This window comes from Bubalus kerabau, chromosome 1 (assembly GCF_029407905.1).
Source record: "Bubalus kerabau isolate K-KA32 ecotype Philippines breed swamp buffalo chromosome 1, PCC_UOA_SB_1v2, whole genome shotgun sequence".
NCBI classification, from domain to species: domain Eukaryota; kingdom Metazoa; phylum Chordata; class Mammalia; order Artiodactyla; family Bovidae; genus Bubalus; species Bubalus kerabau.
The window spans coordinates 152,834,455-152,857,684 of NC_073624.1; the positions used below are offsets into that span (position 1 = coordinate 152,834,455).

Sequence of the window (23,230 nt, forward strand, 5' to 3'; positions counted from 1 at the left end):
GGCCCTGGGCCTATCCAGAGTTAGGACAATAACCCCACCCAATGGTTCCTGTGTTTGTCTCTTGACAGCCTACAATTCCCGACATGCGTGGCGGCTGTTTATTCCTTGGGAGTGTTACGGGCGCCGACTTATTGCTGGGATCTACAGTCATTTCGTATACTTTGGGTGGTTGGCTTTCAGTTAACGGTACTGGGGGCGAGCTCCAGAAAGAAAATAAAAGTAGCATTTAAAACGGCTCCCTTTTGTCCGCGCGCACCGGGTCGTGTTCCTGGGCGCGTGAGGGCGGAAGTGGTGGTGGCCGGCGCGGCCGGAAGTTCAGATCAGCTGATGGGGGAGGCGGCGCCGCAGCCTCTAAGAGGCCCCGGCTGCCGAGCGCTTCGTCCGGGCCCTGAGTCTCCGAGTCTGGCTGCGATCCCTGTTCACACCTAGCAGTTGGGCAAGGCCCCGTCCCATACCTCTCCCAGGCCTGAGATCCTCGTCCGGCACGGCCGCCCTGAGCGCCCCGGCCACCCCCAGCCCCGGCTCGCCCCTCAGGCCCCGGGCCTCCCCACAGTCCCCGGCCGGCGGCCCAGGCCCCGGATCCGCGGGGGGGGACCCGGCTCCGGGGGGTGCGGGCCCCATGGAGCTGATGTTCGCCGAGTGGGAGGACGGAGAGCGCTTCTCTTTCGAGGATTCGGACCGCTTTGAGGAGGATTCGCTCTGTTCCTTCATCTCTGAGGCTGAGAGCCTCTGCCAGAACTGGCGGGGATGGCGCAAACAGTCAGCGGGGCCCAATTCCCCCACTGGCGGCGGTGGCGGAGGTGGCAGTGGCGGTACCAGAATGCGAGGTGAGAGAGTGGGCTGGCCGTGCTCCGGCCTTTCTTTAGAGCTGTCCCTAACCGGGAGCTGTCCCGGACCGGGAGCTGTCCCAAGCTTAGAACGGACTTCAGGACTCGCTTTTCCTGTCTTCCTGGGGCTGCTTTCTCCACACCTGCGTGTGTGTGTGTGTGTGTGTGTGTGTGTGTGCGCGCGCGCGCTTTTCCGGTCTTCCTGGGGCTGTCTTCTCCACACCTGCGTGTGTGTGTATGTGTGTGTGTGTTGGAGTGATGACTGGGGAATCCTGAGTTAGATAGGAGTAACAACAGAAAGTAGATCTTTTGTCGTTCATTGGCCTTAGAGACAGGGTAAAAGGGAATTCCCACTTTGACCTGGGAGTACTTATCCAGTTCAGCCTGAGGCAGGGCAGAAAATAGAAATGAATATGAGTAGGGGGCCGATTGTGAAGAAGTGACCACTTGAGGTGTCACCCCATTGCAAAGTGCACTTGGAGCTGCTTTTTCAAGGTGATGATCTCTCATCCCAGCTGCACCAAGAAGGGATTTCATCCAGAGGAAAGTGGAGGTGAACTGGCTGGTGAGAGCAGATGTCACATAGGTTTAGATCAGAGGCTCGGTTCCTGGCCGAATTGAATACCGGTCAGAAACTATGGCTGGGACCAATGTATTAAAACCTTAGATTTCCGTCACCTGGAGCCTGGGGAGGAGTGTAGATACTTGTCTCCAGAGTCTCATGAAACATTCTTGTTTTCACTTGAGTTTCTTCCATCCTTGGGTCTTTCAGTGAGTTAACTGATTAATGCTGTGAAGGATTTGTTTTTATTAAAGAGGATGGAAGAGGAGAGTCGTGATTGCAGAAGTCCTGCAGGCTTAGGACTCAGGACATTCTTTCTTTGCCTTCCTCAAGGCACAGTTTTTTCCTGGGCTTCATTGGAAGTGGACTTTTTTCACCAGTTGAGCGGTTTAATTTGTGATTCTACTGTGGACATTCTAAGGTCCTGTTTTTCAAACTGTCCTGCAGAGATTTCCAGCACTCCTTAGGGAAAGAGAGTAACTTACATGTGTCACTACTTAGAAGTGATAATATTTATCTTCACTTAGATACCATATGCCCTCTACACACACACACAGACACCCACACACGCACGTGCACGGCGGCAGTTTCGCTGTGGGTCTTCTGTGGCCGCTCTGCTTCTTTCATATTTGCATGTGTGGGTAGTCTTGGGGCTTAGAGCTCCCTCATTCAGGGAAATAACTGAAGATGGTGAAGATTTTTAACATAAATCAACTATACTCCAGTTTAAAAAAAAAGTTTTCAACATGTTGGTATCTTCTTGAACAGGTTAAAATCTAGGAAAACACGTCATTTCCACCCCTTCCCAACCCGACCCTTTTTTGGTCGCTGACTGGAAGAACCAAGGGAAACTATCTTATTTAGAAAAGTTCCTTTCAGCTCCATCATTTTCTAATATGTGTTTTAATCCATCAGTTTGGTGAGATATGCAGTTTTTTGTATCTTTTTGATTAAAACAATGTGTTACACTTTGAATGGTAACTACATTCAACTCCAAGTGATTCCAGGAGCAGCAGATTACCTTAGGATAACCTAACCCCCTTCCCAATCCCCTACTCCAGGGCATTTGTTGTGGAAAGCCAGGGTTCAAGTGCCAGAGAAAGGGCAGACTCTCTTGCTTCTGGAGGCTCCTCTCTTAAACTCTTCTGGGTTCTAGACTGCCTTTCCTCCTTAGGTGGAGGCACAGAGTCATTTAGAGAAAAAGGATAGTTAAAAAAAAAAAGCAATTAGAGAAGAGAATGACTGGTGAGATATATTAACAGTGTAATATGAATCTAAAGTGCTAGGTATATGGCAAACTAGATGCCAAGCCAAGTGAGACTCATTACTTTCTGGGACCCTGGAACACACCTGTTTGGCCAGGAGTTTCTGGGACATCCCAGGCATCTTCCAGTAGGCTGTTGCCCGGGGTTTGTTTAGCTCCCTTTCCTCAGATAGAGTCTTAAGGATTAATGTATCCTGACAGAGGGGGTCCCTTGGTTTTTCATCCAGATGTCCTCCTTTCATAGTGAAAGTGGGGGACCCCAAGATGTGGCACTGGCATTGGTGCTGAATAATCATGGCCCTTTTCATTTCCCTTCCTCTTTCTCCTCACCTTGACCTTTGTTTCCGTAGATGGACTGGTGATCCCACTGGTGGAGCTGTCAGCAAAGCAGGTGGCATTTCATATCCCATTTGAAGTGGTGGAGAAAGTTTACCCCCCAGTGCCTGAGCAGCTACAACTGCGCATTGCTTTTTGGAGCTTCCCTGAGAATGAAGAGGATATTCGGTGAGTCTAAAGGACTGACGGTGGAGGGGTGGGGCCCTGAAGTTGCGCACTGTGTGCCAGGCTTCCCAAGGAACAAAGGAGATGCTGTGCTTGGGGCTGTGGTAAAAAGACAGCAGGGGCAGGGAGAACCTGGGATTTTCCCCAAGAGGGTGTAACACTGGGGAGAGTGCCCAGGGCAGGGCAGTCTCTGACAGGGTCTGTAGGGTATTTGATACACATGGCCATGTCCTCTTCTTCACTCGCAGACTCTATTCCTGCCTGGCCAACGGCAGTGCAGATGAGTTCCAGCGAGGGGATCAGCTGTTCCGCATGAGGGCTGTGAAGGACCCTCTGCAGATAGGTATGGGTCCTGTCCTGCCTTGTGGTACTTCCGGCTCTTCCCTTTCCCTGTGTTAAGAATTCAGGAACTACTGCAAGAAGCTGGAGCAGGTTGTCTAAATAACCACAGGTTCAAACGCAGAGGCCTGCGTCTTGGCGGCTCTCCCTGGCCATGCCCGCGTTTCTTCCCAGGGTTCCACCTGAGTGCTACAGTGGTGCCGCCTCAGATGGTGCCCCCCAAAGGAGCCTACAACGTGGCTGTGATGTTTGACCGCTGCCGAGTCACTTCCTGCAGCTGCACGTGTGGTGCTGGGGCCAAGTGGTGCACCCACGTCGTGGCCCTCTGCCTCTTCCGCATCCACAACGTGAGCCCTCCCCATTTATCCTGGCCCTGTCCTCCACTCCATCCCCTTCTTCTCTGCTGCGTCCCTGGCCACAGTGTGAACCCCTTTGCCTCCCGGACTCGGCCTCTCTGTCCCCAGCTCCGGTGTTGGCAAGTCTTTCCTCAGATTGTTTCACTTCTCTCGGTGCTCCCTTCAGGCTTCTGCGGTCTGCCTGCGGGCCCCCGTGTCAGAGTCCCTGTCTCGGCTGCAGAGGGACCAACTGCAGAAATTTGCTCAGTACCTCATCAGTGAGCTCCCACAGCAGGTGAGGGAGGCTGGCACGCCCTCCAACCAGCTCTAGGGCTGCGTATCAGCCTTCCTGTGAGGCCCTGGCCTCCTTAGGTCACTTCTGCCTTTGTGTCCCTTTCTCTGGTCAGATCCTCCCCACAGCCCAACGTCTCCTGGATGAACTCCTCTCCTCCCAGTCAACAGCCATCAATACAGTGTGTGGAGCCCCGGGTGAGTGTGGTGAGGAAGAAGGGTAGCAGGAAGAAAGCAAGCTGGGGGTGCAGAGCGCCAGTTACTAAGACAGATCCAAGCCCCTGCCTCCAGGTGACTGACTGCTTGTTACCCCCAGACCCCACAGCAGGGCCCTCCGCCTCCGATCAGAGTACGTGGTATTTGGACGAGTCAACGCTCACCGACAACATCAAGAAGACACTGCACAAGTTCTGCGGCCCCTCCCCTGTGGTGTTCAGGTAAACTGGGTCTCTTCGTGCTGTGTCTGTGGTGGAAGGGGCTCTTCCTCCAGGCTGTGGACAGGTCCTTTGTTTCGTCAGGGCCCGCCTCCCCCACTTCCATTCCCTGTATCGGTTCCCTGCCTGGGGCAGAGGAGACGTTACTTGTGCAATCAGTGGGTGGTGAGAATTTTAAGTAGTCACAGAGTGGTCTGTCCTCAGGTAGAGCATGCGTTACTTTTCTTCCTTTCAGCAACTGGGAAACTGAGGCAGAGAGCGATTAAGAATTTTTGTCAGGGTCATACTTTTCCCCTGTACTTTGTGTTTTGAACCCTTTTGTGTCAAAGTCGTGTTGCTCTTTCACCTGCTTTATTCAGCCCCATCTTAGGGTCATCATTTTCCACTCTGCGACTTTCACAGTGATGTGAACTCCATGTATCTGTCTTCCACGGAGCCTCCGGCCGCCGCCGAATGGGCATGTCTGCTGCGCCCTCTGAGGGGCCGTGAGCCAGAGGGCGTCTGGAACTTGCTTAGCATCGTGCGGGAGATGTTCAAGCGAAGGGACAGTAATGCTGCCCCCTTGTTGGAAATCCTCACTGACCAGTGCCTCACCTATGAGCAGGTAGTTCTCCCAGAGCCAGGTAACCCCATGCTGGTTCATCCTCTCCCTTTCTCAGCCGCAACCCCTTCTTGCTGACAGGGACACTGGAGCGGGCTACTCTGTCTTTCTCCAACTTAGTAAGTTCATCTCAGAGCCCTCTTTGTTTCCAGATAACAGGCTGGTGGTACAGCGTGCGCACCTCAGCCTCTCACAGCAGCGCCAGTGGGCACACAGGCCGGAGCAATGGGCAGTCCGAGGTGGCGGCCCATGCCTGCGCCAGCATGTGTGACGAGATGGTCACCTTGTGGAGACTGGCCGTGCTGGACCCTGCACTCAGCCCCCAGCGGTGAGTCTCCCCCAAGGCTCACCACGGTCTGGAGGCAGCCCAGCCCTGGATGACCCAGCCTTCATCTCCTCATGCACACACACTTACCACTCTTCTAGTCCTGGGGAGACGGGAGGTGCTGAGCATTAGGTTTCCAGTGATTTATGAGTCCTTTTCCTGGAAGGCCCTTTCGTAAGTAGTCCACTCTCCCAAATCCTTGAGTGTTCAAGTGATGTCTGTGGGGCTGGCTCAAGAAGTGCTTCCCAGGGTCCTTCCCTGTAACCCGCTTTTGGGGTTCGTCATCGCCCCCTCTGCACCCCTCCCTCCTTGGTACAGAGTGTAGCCGCCCCCACCTCCCAGCAGCGTGCCCCCTCTTTGTTCCCCCAGCCGCCGGGAACTGTGTGTGCAGCTGCGCCAGTGGCAGCTGAAGGTGATTGAGAACGTGAAGCGGGGACAGCACAAGAAGACCCTGGAGCGGCTCTTCCCTGGCTTCCGGCCGGCAGTGGAGGCCTGCTACTTCAACTGGGAAGAGGCCTACCCACTGCCCGGCGTCACCTACAGCGCCACTGACCGGAAGCTGGCCCTGTGCTGGGCCCGAGCCCTGCCCCCTCGGCCGGGCGCCTCACGCAGTGGGGGCCTGGAAGAATCCCGGGAGCGGCCCCGGCCTCTTCCTGCCGAGCCAGCTGTGCGGCCCAAGGAGCCGGGGGCCAAACGCAAGGGATTGGGTGAGGGGGTCCCCGCATCACAGCGGGGTCCCCGCCGCCTCTCGGCTGAGGGGGGAGATAAGGCACTGCATAAGATGGGTCCAGGTGGGGGCAAAGCCAAAACACTGGGTGGGGCTGGCTGTGGGGGCAAGGGCTCAGTGGGCAGCGGGAGCAAGCGCCGGCTAAGCAGTGAGGACAGCTCCCTGGAGCCGGATCTGGCTGAGATGAGCCTGGACGACAGCAGCCTGGCCCTGGGTGCAGAGGCCAGCACCTTCGGTGGATTCCCTGAGAGCCCGCCACCCTGCCCCCACCCTGGTGGCTCGCGAGGCCCTTCTACCTTCCTTCCTGAACCTCCAGATACTTACGAAGAAGATGGTGGTGTGTACTTCTCAGAAGGGCCTGAGCCTCCCACAGCCTCTGTTGGCCCCCCTGGCCTGTTGCCCAGGGAGCTCTGTACCCGGGACGACCTCCCTTCCACAGACGAGAGTGGCAATGGACTCCCTAAAACCAAAGAGGCAGCCCCTGTGGTTGGCGAGGAGGATGACGACTACCAGGCATACTATCTGAATGCCCAGGACGGGGCTGGGGGCGAGGAAGAGAAGGCCGAGGGTGGGGCTGGGGAGGAGCACGACCTGTTTGCTGGACTGAAGCCGCTGGAGCAGGAGAGCCGCATGGAGGTGAGGGGACTTGGACAGGACTCTGAGGGCACCCCATGCCCATAGCTGGGAGAGGGACCATCAGCCTCTGGGAGTTAGAGGACTGTTGTGCGATGGTTAGAATCCTGTAGCAGACTCCTCACTGGCCTCGCTGCCTACAGTCCATTCTCTTTTCTGTCTGCTGATTTTCCTGGAATGTTTGGTTGTGTCACTCTGCTGCTTTAACTCTTCAGTGGTTTCCCACCGCCCTTAGGGTGGAAATGAAGGTCCTTGGCATGGCCTGCAAGGCTCCACTTGTTGTGATCTTTGCCTGCCTCTCCAGCTTCATCTAGCTACTGTTGTACTATACTCAGTTGAGCCATTCCCATAGCTTGCCATGCTCTCCTATATCCGTACTTGTGCACGGATCAGTCTGTCTGGACTGTTTTCCCCTCGTCTGGTTAGTCCCTGTTCCTTCTTCATGCCTCAGAGATCTTAGAGATCCCATCCTTTGGAAGGTCTTCTCTGAGACTACCCCAGGTCCCAGCGAGGCATCCCCCCCATCTGCTGCCCTCTGGACCTTTCCCAGTAGTAGCTGGCTGCACACCTGTGTGTGTGTCTGTGTCTCTAACTGGCTGTGAGTTTCTGGTGGGACTGGCACAGGGCCCAGTGGATAGTCGGTGCTCACGGGAGATGTGCTGCCTGAGTGAGTGTGGTGTCCTGCCCTTCGGGAGCATTAGGGCTTCAACACGTCTGGTGCCCATGTCCTTTTTCCAGATACTGTTTGCCTGTGCTGAGGCCTTGCATGCGCATGGCTACAGCAGTGAGGCCTCCCGCCTCACCGTGGAACTTGCCCAGGACCTGCTAGCCAACCCGCCTGACCTCAAGGTAGAGCCGCCCCCTGCCAAGGTGAGAGAGACCCCTCACCCTTCCCTCCACGTCACCCCCAACCCTCTCCCACACCCCCAGGCGAGAGTCTCCTTCTTCCACCAAGGTGAGTCAGACTCATCCGCCTGCCTCCTTGTGCTTCCCTCATCAGGGCAAGAAGAATAAGGTATCTACAAGCCGCCAGACCTGGGTGGCTACGAACACACTGACCAAGGCAGCTTTCCTATTGACAGTGCTAAGTGAGCGTCCAGAGCACCACAACCTGGCCTTCCGAGTGGGCATGTTTGCCTTGGAGCTCCAGCGGCCCCCAGCTTCTACCAAGGCCTTGGAGGTCAGAGGTTCCGTCTGGACTGTGTGCTGCCATCTCCTTAGAGCCTTGCACCTTGATGTCCATCAGGTATTAGCGGTCTGAGCGCCTCCCTGTGCCCGCAGGTGAAGCTGGCCTATCAGGAGTCTGAGGTGGCCACTCTGCTCAAGAAGATCCCTCTGGGTCCAAGTGAGATGAGTACGGTGCGTTGCCGGGCAGAGGAGCTTCGTGAGGGGACGCTCTGTGATTATCGGCCAGTTTTGCCTCTCATGTTGGCCAGTTTCATCTTTGATGTGCTCTGTGCTCCAGGTATGATGCCTGACTCGAAAGAAAGTGGGGAACTGGGGCAGGGTAGCTTTCTCTAAGGAGAAACCAAGAGCCCCAAGGCTTTGAGCTCCCTTTAAGACACATCGGGCAGCTTCTTAGAAGGATCTAGAATGATGAACATCTTGGGTTTCTTCCCTTTTATTCTGTCCCATGTTACTTCTATGTAATGTACGGCAACTTTTATCTAGTGGTTTCTCCCACGGGTTCCCGACCCCCAAGTCGCAACTGGAACAACGAGATGCCCGGGGACGAGGAGCTGGGATTTGAAGCAGCAGTTGCTGCCTTGGGTGAGTCTGTCTGTCTTGAGCCCATGTGTGAGCTAAGCCTGGCCCAGGTCTTGAAGGGCGTTGAGACATGGGCCCTCTGTGGAAAGGGGAAAGCTAGCAGGGCCTACAAGACTGTCAAGAATTTAGGGCAAAAACGTGTGCTGTGAACATTGGGTGTTACAAGGACAGCAAAATCGAACCCTAGGGTAAAGCTCTAGGAAGGGGATAGAGTGTGGGATGTGTTAAAGGATCCGTTAAGTTCCAGGTAGGTGGACAAAACACTGAATAAAGACACAGGGGCAATTAAGTCTTCGTGAGAGTGAGGAGCCCAGCTTCCCTGAAGTGATGGATGTATCAGGACAGTAGAAGGGCCAAACTATGAAAGCCTCAGAGAGCAGACCAGTTTAGGCAGTGGGCACCTTCCACAGGGAATACGGTTGAACTGGAACCCCTTACTTCACACGCTGGTGGCTGGGAGCCCTGTCCTGGGAGTTCTGGCCACTCACAACCCCCTGGGTGCCTCTTTTCTCACAGGCATGAAGACAACAGTAAGTGAGGCAGAGCACCCGCTGCTGTGTGAAGGCACACGCCGGGAGAAGGGCGACCTTGCCCTGGCCCTGATGATCACTTACAAAGACGACCAGGCCAGACTCAAGAAGGTGAGGGGCTGCGGCACTGGGGTTAACAGGCAAAGAGAGCACATTTTACCTTTCTCAGGGGGTTTCCAGTATGATGAGAAAGGGCTATTCTTTAAGGAGATAACGGGGGAATCTTGGAACACCTCGTCAGGAACATGAGAGACCATTGCTTCTTATAGGAATGCTTGGGCTTGAGGTGGAAGAAGAGAAGAGGGCATAAAGTCATTCATTCATTTCAATATTTATTGAATATGAATATACTCAGTCCTGTGGTCAGTGTTACAGGGCATACCAAGACATGTAAGCCAGCCCCTCTCGTCTAGAAGGTTCTCCTGTGGAGGAAAGCCTTCCCGAGGAGGAAGTTTTAAGCTGCTACAAGGAGAAAGAAAAGTAATAGAAGACAGGAGATAAAGGTCCTCCTGTCACCGCTTCTCTTTCAGATCTTAGACAAACTCTTGGACCGAGAGAGCCAGACGCATAAACCACAGACACTGAGTTCGTTCTATTCATCCAGCCGCCCGGCCACAGCCAGCCAGAGGTCTCCTTCAAAGCATGGGGGCCCATCTGCCCCAGGGGCCCTGCAGCCTCTGACCTCAGGCTCTGCAGGGCCTGCTCAGCCAGGGAGTGTGGCAGGGGCTGGGCCAGGCCCCACTGAGGGCTTCACAGAGAAGAATGTGCCTGGTGAGGTGGGGGCACTGGGCAGGGGGGATGAATGGTCTGGAGCCATGTTGGGTTCCCCTTTCCCAGGCTCATCCTGGTGTCCTATTTTCCCAATGTAGAGAGTTCCCCACATTCCCCCTGTGAGGGTCTTCCATCTGAAGCAGCTCTGACCCCAAGGCCAGAGGGGAAGGTTCCCAGCCGCCTGGCACTTGGCAGCCGTGGAGGCTACAACGGACGGGGCTGGGGCTCACCAGGGCGGCCTAAGAAGAAGCACACAGGTACGACAGCCCATGGGATGACGTGGAGGGAAGGATATTCCTAAAGGTTGGAGTCTGACTTCTGGAGCACATTTCTGAGACTGACTTGTCTTGTGGGTTAGGCATGGCCAGCATTGACAGCAGTGCCCCTGAAACGACGTCGGATAGCTCCCCAACCTTAAGCAGGAGGCCGCTGAGAGGGGGCTGGGCCCCTACCTCCTGGGGTCGAGGACAGGACAGTGACAGCATCAGCAGCTCTTCCTCAGACTCCCTTGGCTCCTCGTCCTCCAGTGGAAGTCGCCGGGCCAGTGCCAGTGGAGGGGCCCGGGCGAAGACTGTTGAAGTTGGCAGGTCAGTGGGAAGAAATAAATACCCTTCTCTTCTGCCCTGGCCACCCCGAGAGCCACATCCCTAGGGTAATGCAACCAGTCCCCCTCAGTGTCCTCACTTACCCTGGTTTTTTCCAGCCTCCCTGGACACCCATTTCAGAGAAACCCCAATCCCGGTCCCTACCCCATTGCCCCTTCAGGTACAAGGGCCGCCGTCCCGAGAGTCATGCCCCCCATGTACCCAATCAGCCGTCAGAGGCAGCTGCACACTTCTACTTCGAGCTGGCGAAGACAGTGCTGATCAAGGCAGGGGGCAACAGCAGCACTTCCATTTTCACACACCCATCTTCCTCAGGGGGCCACCAGGGTCCTCACCGCAACCTGCACCTTTGCGCCTTTGAGATCGGGCTTTATGCCCTTGGCCTGCACAACTTTGTTTCTCCCAACTGGCTCTCACGTACTTACTCTTCCCACGTTTCCTGGATTACAGGTAAGTCTAGTATCTTTTGATTTGGGTATGGGAAGGGAATTAATGCATGGTGGTAAGACCCTTATCCTTGTAGTTACTGACCCGATAGGAGAGATACCATTCCCATTCCCACTGCCTGTGTTAACCACATTCTGTTCTTCTCTCCTTTTCCTGAAGGCCAGGCAATGGAGATTGGCAGTGCAGCCCTGACTATACTGGTAGAATGCTGGGATGGGCACCTGACGCCCCCTGAGGTTGCGTCCCTGGCTGACAGGGCATCACGGGCACGAGACTCCAACATGGTGAGGGCAGCGGCGGAACTCGCCCTAAGCTGCCTGCCTCATGCCCATGCGTTGAACCCCAATGAGATCCAGCGGGCCCTGGTGCAGTGCAAGGAGCAGGTATTTCTAGAGGCCATTGGGGACCTGCTTTGGGACATCTGGGCAGGAAGGTTGGGCATGGGAAAAACTGATGGCCCAGGTCTTGATTTCACAATCCTGGCATTCATGAACTATCCGATTGGTCCTCTCATGGTGACAGTTGACATACTAACGTGCTTTAACATCCATTACATCCTTTACAACTCTAAGGATGGGACTGTTCCTATACCAGAGAGATTATCACTGGGGGTGGAGTGCTTGGGGAAGGCCTGAGGGAGATGATGAACTTGGCTGGGAGTAGCTAAATTAGGTTGGAACTGGGACTGCAACTTGGGTCTTGACTTCTGCTGGTCAACAGAGATTTGTTCATTGTCTATGTGAAGCAGTCACTGCGCTGACACTGACTCTGAACGTTGGCTCTGACCTTGGCTGCCTCCCCAGAACCAGCCAACTCTGAAGAAGACATCAGCATTTGTCACCTAAAACTGTCCCTGAGTAAAGCCCTTCATCCTTAACCCTCTTTGCCCCTCCCTTTCAGGATAACCTGATGTTGGAGAAGGCCTGCATGGCAGTGGAAGAGGCGGCTAAGGGTGGGGGCGTATACCCCGAAGTGTTGTTTGAGGTTGCTCACCAGTGGTTCTGGCTATATGAGCAAACAGCAGGTGGCTCATCCACAGCCCGTGAAGGGGCTACAAGCTGTAGTGCCAGTGGGATCAGGGCAGCTGGGGAGGCTGGGCGGGGGCTGCCTGAGGGCAGGGGGGGCCCAGGGACTGAGCCGGTTACAGTGGCGGCGGCAGCAGTGACAGCAGCCACGGTGGTGCCAGTCATCTCGGTGGGGTCCAGTTTATATCCAGGTCCAGGACTGGGGCACGGTCATTCCCCTGGCCTGCACCCCTACACTGCTCTACAGCCCCACCTGCCCTGCAGCCCTCAATACCTCACCCACCCAGCTCACCCCGCCCACCCCATGCCTCATATGCCCCGGCCTGCCGTCTTCCCTGTGGCCAGCTCTGCATACCCGCAGGTGAGACCAGTGTTCTTCTGGGAGGCTGGGCATGTCGGGGAGCTCACTGGGGGTTCACGGATTGGAGGAGGGCACTCCGGGAGGATGATGGGGCTGTCCCAGAGTCCTGGTGAGGGGGCAGGAGTCAGGGGACCAGCCCCACTACGCTAAGAAATGCAGGGATGCCCAGGTCTGGGATGAACAGGAAAGAGCTCCATCCTAACACAATTTGGTTATCTTCCTTTTCTTCTCCCCACCTCTAGGGTGTGCATCCTGCATTCCTAGGGGCTCAGTACCCTTACTCGGTGACTCCCCCCTCACTTGCTGCCACTGCTGTGTCTTTCCCCGTCCCTTCCATGGCACCCATCACAGTACATCCCTACCACACAGAGCCAGGGCTCCCACTGCCCACCAGTGTGGCCTGTGAGTTGTGGGGACAGGGAACAGGTGAATGGAGGGGTGGCACGCTGGGCAGGGGAGGTGGGGAGGGAATCGGTCCCCCTTTGGGCTCTGAGTTCCTCACATGGCCTTCATCCTACCCTCAGTGAGCAGTGTCCATCCAGCTTCCACGTTTCCAGCCATCCAGGGTGCCTCACTGCCTGCCCTGACCACACAGCCCAGCCCTCTGGTGAGCGGGGGTTTTCCACCACCCGAGGAGGAGACCCACAGCCAGCCTGTCAACCCGCACAGCCTACACCACCTGCATGCTGCCTACCGCGTCGGTGAGAGGAGGTCCCTTTCTGCACCCCGACCAGCAGTGCCAGAGGCTCTTTAATGGCCCTTCCCCACCTGATCTCTTAGTTTGTTTACTGGGGGGCTGGGTGATAGGCTGAGGTAAGGGGCAGGGGATGGACCCTTACCATGGTCCCACCCTTTGCTCCCAGGAATGCTGGCACTGGAGATGCTGGGTCGCCGGGCACACAACGATCACCCCAACAACTTCTCTCGCTCCCCTCCCTACACTGATGATGTCAAATGGTTGCTGGGGCTGGCGGCAAAGCTGGGTAACACCTCCCCTCCCCAGGACCATTGTCCGCCCTCACCTGCTTCCCCAACCTTCCTATCCCAGACCTCCTTCCTAGCTCTTGCTCAGAGTTGAGGCCTTGGTCGGGTATGTGTGCGTGCGCGGGGGGCGGGGGGTGACCTCAGCTCCTGGGGTGGAGGGAGGCTCTCTGCCAGGCCAGAGCTGAGAGAGTAAAGCTGGGTCCCTAGGGCAGAGGTGGCCACCCCCGTCTCATGCCCCTCCCCTGCCCCCCAGGAGTGAACTACGTGCACCAGTTCTGTGTGGGGGCAGCCAAGGGGGTGCTGAGCCCGTTTGTGCTGCAGGAGATCGTCATGGAGACGCTGCAGCGGCTGAGCCCTGCTCACGCCCACAACCACCTGCGTGCCCCGGCCTTCCACCAGCTGGTGCAGCGCTGCCAGCAGGCATACATGCAGGTGACCACCTGGGCAGTACGGAGCAGGGTGAAACACTTGGGCAGGCAGGGGGAGGGGCCTGATCCTGTGCTCAGTGGCTGATCCTCCTCACCCCATCCAGTACATCCACCACCGCCTGATTCACCTGACCCCCGCCGACTACGACGACTTTGTGAATGCCATCCGCAGCGCTCGCAGCGCCTTCTGCCTGACACCCATGGGTATGATGCAGTTCAACGACATCCTGCAGAATCTCAAGCGCAGCAAACAGACCAAGGAGCTGTGGCAGCGGGTCTCACTCGAGATGACCACCTTCTCCCCCTGAGTCTGACCCCCATAGGGCCCTATACAGGGACACAGGCCTGTGGCTATGGGGGCCCCTCACCAAGGGGGAATGAGTCTTGGCTGGACAGATCATCCCCACTCAGTTCCCCAGTAGCCCAGACTGGCAGCTGCTCTTGGGCTGTAGGTTGGGGCCAAGATGCCTCAGACCCTAGGAGCCTAGGGTTGGGGGAGACAGCCCTGTCTGGGAGCGGGCATTGGGTGGCCTCTGGTATTTATTTGGCATTTATAAATATATAAACTTTTTTTACTCTCGTCTGCCTGGGCCTTTCCCTTCTTTTCCTCCATGTGTGGATGAACCCTGAACTAGGGCAGAGGAAAAGTTGGATACTTCCTTTATTCTAGGTTTCTCCCACTCCAGCGAGGCACACAAAACAGAAAAATAAGAACGTTTATTAAAGTCATTTCTAGCCCACAGCTGGGGCTCATACTCAGCTCTATGAGCCATCGTCCGACCTCATCCCCATTCAATGTGAATGACATTAGGGAGGCCGGGCCACAGGTAGATCCCATTGATCCCATGGTAAGGGGTCCCTCCCATAGCCAGTATAGGTAGATACACTGCTGGGGATGAAGAGGGAAAGCACTGGATTAATACATTCCTCTACCCTCTGTCTGGACCCTCTCATTCCCTCCACCTTCCAAGACCATGGGCCAAAGGTGCCTAGTACCATCTTGCAGGGTATCAAGGGAATCCCCTTTATTATACCCCAAAACTATGGGAAAGGGATGCCCTACCCTTCTCAGCCATCCCAGGCCTGAAGGCCACTGAGGTAGAAGGGGGAGGGACTGCCCTGCTCTGGGCTTGCCCCCTTAAGGAAGCAGGGGGCTTTTGCTGGTACAAGAGGCTGATACATCAGCCCGAACTGGAATGCCGCAGTTCTTCTCGAAGCCATGAGGGCACTGGCTGTCCAAGCCGGCTCAGCAGCTTTGACAGCTCCAAATTGTGGTTCCGGAAAAAATCCGTAAGGAAAAGGCGGGACTAACAGGAGAAAAAATGAAGTCAGAGGAGTAAGAATACTAAGGAGTGGATAGGATCAGATAGCTCTTAGACGTGGAGAGGGAAACCCTGTCCCTGGTTTTCCTTACCTCAGCGTCCATATCTGGGTACTTCCGGCCTTTGCTCTTTCCTAGACAACGAGTCTTGCCACCTTCAAGTCCCTGGCACCAGAATCCCTTATCTTCATCGAACCTGCTCAACAGGAAAAGGCCATGAAGTAACAGAAAAGAAATCCAGGCCCCACAAATGAACACTACTACCTCTCCCAGCCCACAGGGACACATGCCTCTCCTCGCAAGACAGGGTAAATTCATTTCTCTTCCAAACAGACATGGTCAATCTGCGTCCCCATTTCCCCCAGAGTCATCCTCCCCTGGGTCATGCTCTCCCACCTGAGGGTCCGTGTGTAGTTCAGAAAGGGTGTGATACCCAGGAACTTCTGGATGCTCTCCATTGAGGCAGCTGGGTTGGTACGCAGCTCTTGCCCATCCACAATCAGCAACTAAAGGGACAGGGATGTGGTTCCCTCTATATTCCTTAAAAGCCACTGGGCTGACAGGAAAAGGAAGGGGACCCCCATGAGGGCTACTGGGGAACTGTACCTGTCCAGAGGGGTAGTAAGTCAGCCAGCGTTGTAAGTGAGTGGAATAGTAGCCGGGGACAAGACAACGGTTTTGTAGGGAGCGAAGTGCTGGAGGGGCCTGGGAGGAGGCTGAAATCACCTGGTAGAAGGTATAGTTCAGAGCAACTGGGTCTCCATGTGCTCGCTGATGCTGAAGGACAAGGGGTAGGAAGGGAAGGAATCGGTGACCTGACAATTACTCTGCCTTTCCTCTTGGTCTGGTGGACAGACCCCTCCCCAAGGCGCTAGCTTCCTTTCCCGACCCTCACTCCTTCCTGTCTCTCCAGTGGTCACCACCTCTTTTCTAATGTGTCCCTAGCTTCAGACTCACCTGGTACCAGGAGTATGCCCTGTCAGCAGGGTTGGTGAGCACAGTGATGATCTTGGCTCGTGGCAGGAGGGCAGCTCCCCGCCGTGGTACAACCTCTGAGTCAAAGTACGTGGCACTTTTTTCAAATAGGAAATCAGTGCTGGCATTGGAAGGGACAGGGAAGAAATCCATGTACCTAGGAAGTAGTAGAGAGGAGAGGAAGACAATTTGCAGAGAGAAGGGGCCAGATGCCCGTGCTGGTAGAAGCAGGAATGGGGGAGGTTTAAGAGGAAAAGGAATGTTCTGAGAAGCATCCCAGGTCTCACCAGTCAATGCCCTTGTGGTAATTAGGGCCGTTGAAGAACTGAATCTCCTCAAAGGTGCTGGGGCTAGGAAAACTGCTAGTCACAGCTGGGTGCAGGCTCAGGAAGAAGTGAATAGCTGTGGTCCCTAAATGGGAGAGAAAGTCCAGGCCATGGTGGGAGAGAATCCAGCTCAACAACATCAGCTTGAAAGAGGTCAGAAAACAATCACTCTGGGTAGTAAAACACCCTTTGGCCAAACTAGAGCGAGAAAAGAAAAGCTAGAGAGAGGTCCAGGGAAGGGTTAAAATGGTTCTCAGCCTTGACTATGCATCGGAATCACTTGTGGATCTTTAAAAAAGACAATGACGACAAAAAAAGACATAATTCTGATATACAACCAGGTTAAGAATCACTCAAGGGGACTTCCCTGGTGGTCCAGTGGTTAAGAATCTGCCTGACAATGCAGGGAACACCGGTTTGATTCTTGGCTGGGGAAGATCCCGTATGTTGTGGAGCAGCTAAACCTGCTGGCCACGCGTTCTAGAGACTGAGCTCCACAACAAGCCACAATGAGAAGACCACACACCACACTGGACAGCAGTCCCCTGCTCACATGCCGCAACTAGAGAAAGCCCGCACAGCCACGAAGACCCAGCACGGCCGAAAACGAAAGTCACTCAAGGGACTGATTAATGAGGGGTGCTATGAGAAGGGAATTCCTTGGCCAGAGAGTTCTCTGGATTTAAGGCAAGGCAACAGAAATTGGCTAAGGATGATTCACCTGTCTTCTGGGGTCCCACAATGAGGAACTTGGGGAGCCGATCACAGGTTTTCTCCTTGGACCAGATATCTTTGTGCCTCTTGTCGTCACAGGGATTCTGAAGGTGAGGCCAATAATCAGATAATCTTTTCCTCAACAGCCACCCCCATCATGTCTCTAGGTCAGCCTGAGCTCCACCTCTACCTGCCAAAGGGGGCTTCGCTCTTGAGGGAAGAGGTCAAAGTACTTTCGTGCAAGAGGGACAGGAGGAAGGGTCTGTAGGCGCAGCCTCGTCCAGCACTGGAGAAAGCGCACCAGGCTCTCAAAGGTGTACAGGCCCAGCCGATCATTTCCATAATTAGACAGATGAGTCATAAAGATGCTGATCTGAAAGGGGGTGCCTGCATGTCAAATTTGGAGAGCCTACCGCACTTCAAAAGCGGGCTTGGTGAGCAAAAGTCTCAGCCTGCAAACACCGGCTGTCTCATCTTCTAGCCCTTCCTCTCGGCACCTTACCGGATTAAGCAGCACTGTCAGAAAGAGTTCTCCACCTCGGATGCTCCGGTCGAGTTCACGAGAGCCTCCTGGATACTCATTATAGAAGATTGTGTGAGTGAAGAGACCACATGTCTGCCGCGGCAGCACCTGAAAGAAAAGAAAAAACAGGGAGAGATGAGATTGGAAGGTAGAATGAGAACTAGATGAAGGACAGAAGACTTGAGGCACTTTAGGATTCCCTGGGTTTATAGAGGACAGCTTGAAGTTACAGCAATAAAGCTCTTGCTCTATGCATTATGACTTTTCACCCCTCTACCCCCTATTATTACGGACGAGCCTGGATAATGCAGGTTGGAGGCTGGCCGATTGTGGGAGTTTGATTGAGGTTTGTACTGGGAGTCCCTCACCATAATGCCATTGTGAATGAAGCCACGGCGGTAGCGGGCAGGGCGGAGGTGGGGGTACTCCTCAGTGCTGGTCACCTGGATGCCCCACACAGATTTCCAGGCTTCATAGAGCTGTGTGTGGATGGGGTACACGCCGGAGTGGTGGGGGGCCACAGCATACCCCAGATCCGTGGGAATCCCATGTTCCTGGGAATGGGGCATAGACTCTCACCAGGACCTGGTGAGGTTTGGGGAGTAGAGGGTAAAGGGGGTGGGGATGCCTCTACAGAAAGAAAATAGGAAAGGACAAGGAAAGGGTACTCTGCTAGGGAAAGGTCGAAAAGGAAGCATTAGCTTTGGGGAAAAGTATGGGGAAGAGATCCAAGGTCTCACCAGAGCAAACTGTTTGTTGAGCCTCATCTGGTCAGCCAGCACGGAGCGATTATGGAACAGATGTGGCTGCATGTGGCTCCACATGTGGGGGAACCACCAGAACTCTCGGCGGTGCTTCAGCAGCATGTCGTCCCCAGCATCCTCCTCCTCTGTCCCTATGACCACACACTGACCACTGACCACAGCCAGTTAGGCCCTGGTCCTCCTTCGTTCTGTACCAACATGAACTGCTTTCCATCCTTGGGACAACATGGCTGACCTCTGCCCACCTAGGACTATTTTCCCCATTGCCAACCTGCCCTCCAGCCACCCATGCTAACTGAAATTCCCAGCCACCGCTAGCTCCTCACAGCATTCTGACCCCAAACCTTGCCCCCTTTCTCCAACCTGTCTGCCTAGGATGGACAGTGAAGGGACAGATCAAACTAAGACTGATATGCTGAAGGAACAGGCGAACGAGCTCACCAGTATGATAGAACTTGCCCGAGAAGCCCAAGTTGAAGGTGAAGTTGGGGACTAAGGTCCTGAGTTTGTTCTGCGTGGTCAACAGGGCCTGGGAAGAGTAGCAGGAACATGAGAAATCAGGAGAGAGCAATCTAAGGAGAAAATTGAGAAGTCGCATTCCTCTTGCCTATAAAAGGGCAGGGAGCATTACCTATGACAAGCTTAGAATCAAGGGAGGGAGTCTGAAGGGACAGAGCCTGAAACAGCTTCTAAGGAAAGAAACTGGAGTCAGGAAAAAGAAAGACTGACCTCAACATCAGCCACCTTCATGCGGGTACCTTCCTTGCCCACAAAGATGTCATCGATGTCTACCAAGATGTAACGGTCAAGGTCCAAGCAGAGGCGCTTGCCAGTGAGGTATGCAACGGCATCGACGAAAACTAGTTTGTGGAGCCAGAAGGAGAGGCCGTGACCAAACAGCACCCGCTGGATGCCGTCGTGAAGCCCCAGGTCCTGCACCACAGTGGGAAGCCGGGCCCGGCGAGGCACTGGTCCTGGCACAGGGGGCTCAGCCAGCCGAAGGCTGGCGAGAAGCACTGGTTCATAGGTGCTGTGGTTGGATTGGAAGATGGTCCAGTCATCACCGGGTAGTGGCCCAGGCTCCAGGCGGCTGGGACGTGTGAGATGTAGGAGTGGAGCTGTAGGATTCACTTGGTAGTCCCGAAGCCCCAAGTTTGAATGGAGAAAAAGGGGAAAGCCCTTGAGCTGGGCACTCAGTAGGCTATGCTCATGGGCTCGGAAAAAGCCAATGATGCCCACACCATACTCCACACAGTACCGGTCTAGCAGTTCCCGACTCCAGGCATCCAGGTTGACGTACTTGAGCAGGTTCTCATAAATGACCAAGACATACCGGCCACGGGTATGATCAGTCAGTGTGGGCATGTCCCCTCGGCCAGGTGCCAGCTCAGTGCTATAACGAAAACGGCTAGACTCCAAGATGGCCACGATCTCCTGCCCCAGCTGCGAGTATGCACTCTCCACAAACACAAGGACCACGGGTTCAGTTCGCGCTGTCTCTGGAGGCCTGGGGGGCCGGGGTGGGACTGGAGGCCTAACCGGGCCAGGACCACCCGCCGCGCCACTGCTGCAGTCTCCCAAGGGGAGGGGCAGTGGTTCCTTGGCCTTGGGGCTGGTGGATACGTAGTAAGCCAAGAAGCCCATGGAGCCCAGACTGAAAGCAATCAGCAGCAGTATGAGGCGGTGCAGTTCCAGCTGCCGAGCTGGGCGTACCACCTTCCACAGCTTGAGCATGGCGGGGAGGTGAGGCAGGGATGGGAACCACCTCAGGGGATGGGAGGTAGGAGTTCTATAGGCTGAGGCTCTCCGGGAGGGTAGAAGGATATGAAAAGAGGGGAAAGGGATTCCCGCAGGGTCAGCTCCCTGTGAAGGCGGAAACAAGTCCCCTTAGTATAGGGTAGAGGAGGTAGAAAGGGCAACAGGGGGCAATTGGACAGAGTTCATTGGTCTCAGGTCACCATGGCCCACTGGCCCATGCCTTCAGGATGCAAATCTAGTCAGGCTCCACCTTTGGTCCTGTCTGAGCTCGTCACATCAGATGTCAGACAGAGTTCCTCACAACCTGTAAGAGAAACTGGTGCATTACTTCTCTCCTTGAAACTGTCATTAATCCATGCCCCCCATTCACCCCATCTCTCTTACCTCCTGCTCACAGGATGGTTTGTTCTCCAAGAACAAGCTCCTGTAGAAGAACACCACAATCTGAGTCTCATACCTTAGCTTCACAGCCTGTTCCCTTTCTTAGAATGCTGTCTAAATTCTCCTCCCTGAACTAAGTTCAGAACTGAAGCAGTATATCCAAGGTCTGGAAGAGAACAAATCTCCCATCAGTAAGAGGCCAAATAGCCCAGGAGGCTGAAAATGAACCTGCTCTGAAAGGAGTTCCCAGCCTGTGACTGAGCAGTTGGTCAGCCAGTAGGGGGGTCTGGTCTTCCTGTGAAGAAGGGAAGGAAAGCCCCAGAAGTCCCATGTTCCAACGAAATATCAGATAAGAGGAAACTCATGTGCCTGTTAATCTCCCTCATCTATCAAACCCAACATCTCAGGCTAACAGCACTAACGAACTTGCAGTCCGGTGGACACTATGATAGGGGAATTCAAGAGCAAAGACAAATAGTGCTAGCTAATCATTCTATTACCTTCCAAGCCCAGAACCTGAGGATTCTCTTCCCCACTCCTTGTGAAAAATTACTCACCCCTGCTCTTTACCTCACCTGTGCCAATGTCAGGAGGGGTGATAAAAATGCAGCCCCAGAGTAGGCCATATCACTGGCACCTAAGACAAGCTAGAGAGGTGAGACCAGAGTCTGTCTCCCTATCCACTCTGCTTCTTCTTCCTAACCTAGCCTGGATGGTACTACATCCTCATCCCTAAACGGCTCAGAAGGGTCCTGAGCCAGCCTAGACAGACATGAAGGATTGAGTCCTATTACAGAAACAGAGCAAGCTTGAGTAGGGCTGGGTGGCAGAGAGCAACAGGAGCTTAAGTAGTATCCAATCAATAACAGAGAAAGGAGAAAGTACCATCGGAGAATAGTTGTAAAGAGCTCTACATTTCAGAGACTTTCTTAAGAAGACCAACTAGAAGCTTTACTGTCACTCTCCCCATGTTAATCATTTCCAGTAAGGCCAGTGGCTGGCAATCTCTACCACTCACTCCCCACACATACACATTTTGGGGTGATTACGCAGAGATAGGGGTCCTTCAGAATTGAGAAAGACAGTTTAAGAACAGTTCAGCTTTGGCTTGAGTAAAACTAACTGGCATGAAGAGAGAGCTGGGAAAGGATCAAAATGGTGATGGGAAGGGGTGAATCCTAAGACCTAGAGGAAACTTTTTGCAGTAAACACAGTAATGAGAAGAAATCACTGTACAACGGGGGAAGTGGATACTGGGGGGTGATCACTCATGTTAAGGATAATAGTTAACATTTACTGGGGGCTTATCTTTGCCAGACATTCTTCCAAGAGCTTTCTCTATATTTAAAGCTCACACCAGTCCTAAGAGGTAAGTAATATCCCCGTTTTACATATGAGTAATTTGAGGTCCAGAGAAGCTTAGTAACTTGCCCAGGATCACACAGCTCAGTCAATGGAGGAATTGGGATTCAAAGTCAGGCCTGTCAAGCTCCAGCCCTGCTCTTAACCACTGCATTTTAGCTTCGGACCTAGAAGAAGCACCAGTATTCAGAGAAGGGGTAATGAGAAAGTCCTGGGGGAGGGCGCGGGGTGGGACGATAAATACCGAAGCTGGACCACGGCCGGGGAGGGGTTGTTGAATGTGTGCGCAACAGCGGGAGAAGAGCAACTGAGGTGGGGGCTGAGGAAGGCGGGGGTGTGGGCCCCGCGCTGGGAGACCAGCAGTGCAGATGCCGCGGGAGGAGGGGGACCGAGCAGTGACAGGAGCGTGGGGCGCTGGCACCTGGGGTCACGGACGGAAGGCCCAGCTAGGGGGGACGTGGGTTCACAGGTGGGTATGGAGAGAGGAGGGCGTGAAGCATTCAAGGGGAAAGAAGGGGCTAGGGGCGCGCGGAGGAGGGTCTGCGGTGACATCGGGGCGGGCGTCGGGCTGGAAGAGCCCCGAGGGGAGGAGGCACCCGGAGCAAAGGGGACCAGCCAAGAGGAATGAGGCCACGACCAGGACGGCCTGCGGAAGGGACAGGGGGAGGGGAGCGCGGGCCGCCCCGAGGGGCCGCCGGGGACGCCCCTGCGGGCGGTTTCGGTGGCCACACCGAGGGAAATCTGTGAGGGGAGAGCTTGCGGGGACCGTGGGCGGGGGCCACACTCTGAGCGGGGGTCTCCTCAAGGGCGGCTCACCCGGCGGACTGGGCGGCGTCCCCGCTGTCCCCGGGCTCCGCCACGTCCCGGGGCTGCCCGGCTTCCCTGCTCTCGGGGCCTCGGGCCGCGTCGCGGCGGCTCCGCCATCTCCGAGCGAACGTTCTGCCGCAGCCGGGCCCAACCACCGCTCCCACCGGGGGGAGGCGGCGCGCTGCCGCTCGCGGCCCCGCTCGGGTCCCCGCCGCCTCTGGGCCTGCCAGCCGCGCGGCCGAGGCGCCGGGCTGCTGAACGGTGCTTCCCAGCGCTCGGCTGAGCCGCGACCTCAGAGACAGCCGGCTCCGCGCGCCCCCGGGAGAGGCGCCCCCCTCCTTCCCGCGCGGTGGCACAGCCTGGCGAGCGTCGGCGGCGCGGCTCCCGAGGCCGGGGCGGGACGAGGGTGCGGGATCTTCCACTCGGCCCGGCGGAGGGGGAGCCGGGCCGGCACACTGAGGGGCTGCGGGGGAGGGGGCGGGGCGGCCCTAGACGGGGGCGGGGCCCGGGGGCGGGGCGAGACTCGGAGCTCACCTCCGAAG

General features: G+C 55.5%; 2 protein-coding genes across 12 annotated transcripts; one reads left to right on the forward strand and one right to left on the reverse strand.

Annotated features, from left to right (window-relative positions):
• The first annotated feature begins 316 nt into the window (after positions 1–316).
• Positions 317–14,340, forward strand: ZSWIM8 (zinc finger SWIM-type containing 8). Of its 6 annotated transcripts, none has more exons than XM_055536169.1 (26): positions 317–827; positions 3,004–3,157; positions 3,403–3,497; positions 3,668–3,840; positions 4,016–4,123; positions 4,236–4,317; positions 4,436–4,556; positions 4,956–5,157; positions 5,307–5,482; positions 5,849–6,842; positions 7,578–7,709; positions 7,840–8,019; positions 8,121–8,304; positions 8,511–8,609; positions 9,123–9,247; positions 9,667–9,907; positions 10,006–10,164; positions 10,266–10,494; positions 10,673–10,962; positions 11,119–11,342; positions 11,860–12,345; positions 12,588–12,771; positions 12,870–13,046; positions 13,209–13,328; positions 13,583–13,761; positions 13,862–14,209. In XM_055536169.1, the coding sequence occupies exons 1-26, from the start codon at positions 620–622 to the stop codon at positions 14,063–14,065; spliced, it is 5,526 nt and encodes a 1,841-aa protein (XP_055392144.1). In that variant the 5' UTR covers positions 317–619; the 3' UTR covers positions 14,066–14,209. The 6 variants fall into 6 exon arrangements, with proteins under 6 accessions (XP_055392144.1, XP_055392153.1, XP_055392162.1 ...); XM_055536178.1 differs by having other exon boundaries at positions 12,588–12,747; XM_055536187.1 differs by having other exon boundaries at positions 7,578–7,688; positions 12,588–12,747.
• Positions 14,341–14,454: 114 nt separating this feature from the next.
• NDST2 (N-deacetylase and N-sulfotransferase 2) lies at positions 14,455–23,025 on the reverse strand. 6 transcript variants are annotated; one of them, XM_055536210.1, is made up of 15 exons: positions 22,698–23,025; positions 20,523–20,562; positions 19,110–20,442; positions 18,822–18,909; positions 18,357–18,511; positions 17,985–18,170; positions 17,596–17,724; positions 17,284–17,466; positions 17,101–17,197; positions 16,341–16,464; positions 16,036–16,210; positions 15,685–15,855; positions 15,475–15,584; positions 15,172–15,274; positions 14,455–15,064 (listed from the first exon to the last, which is right to left on the reverse strand). In XM_055536210.1, the coding sequence occupies exons 3-15, from the start codon at positions 20,112–20,114 to the stop codon at positions 14,939–14,941; spliced, it is 2,652 nt and encodes an 883-aa protein (XP_055392185.1). In that variant the 5' UTR covers positions 20,115–20,442; positions 20,523–20,562; positions 22,698–23,025; the 3' UTR covers positions 14,455–14,938. The 6 variants fall into 6 exon arrangements, with proteins under 6 accessions (XP_055392185.1, XP_055392194.1, XP_055392203.1 ...); XM_055536219.1 differs by having other exon boundaries at positions 20,523–20,685; XM_055536228.1 differs by having other exon boundaries at positions 17,985–18,095; positions 20,523–22,048.
• Between the last annotated feature and the right edge of the window lie 205 nt (positions 23,026–23,230).

Excerpts from the sequence above, each read along its gene's own strand:
- NDST2 (XM_055536210.1), bottom strand. The coding sequence starts at position 20,114 with ATGCTCAAGCTGTGGAAGGTGGTACGCCCAGCTCGGCAGCTGGAACTG. Across the intron at positions 17,725-17,984 it reads TCATTCACAATGGCATTATG|GTGCTGCCGCGGCAGACATG; the intron begins GTGAGGGACTCC and ends CTTTTCTTTCAG. Across the intron at positions 16,465-17,100 it reads TGTGGGACCCCAGAAGACAG|GGACCACAGCTATTCACTTC; the intron begins GTGAATCATCCT and ends TCTCCCATTTAG.
- ZSWIM8 (XM_055536144.1), top strand. The coding sequence starts at position 620 with ATGGAGCTGATGTTCGCCGAGTGGGAGGACGGAGAGCGCTTCTCTTTC. Across the intron at positions 9,248-9,666 it reads ACCAGGCCAGACTCAAGAAG|ATCTTAGACAAACTCTTGGA; the intron begins GTGAGGGGCTGC and ends CTTCTCTTTCAG. Across the intron at positions 9,908-10,005 it reads CACAGAGAAGAATGTGCCTG|AGAGTTCCCCACATTCCCCC; the intron begins GTGAGGTGGGGG and ends TTCCCAATGTAG.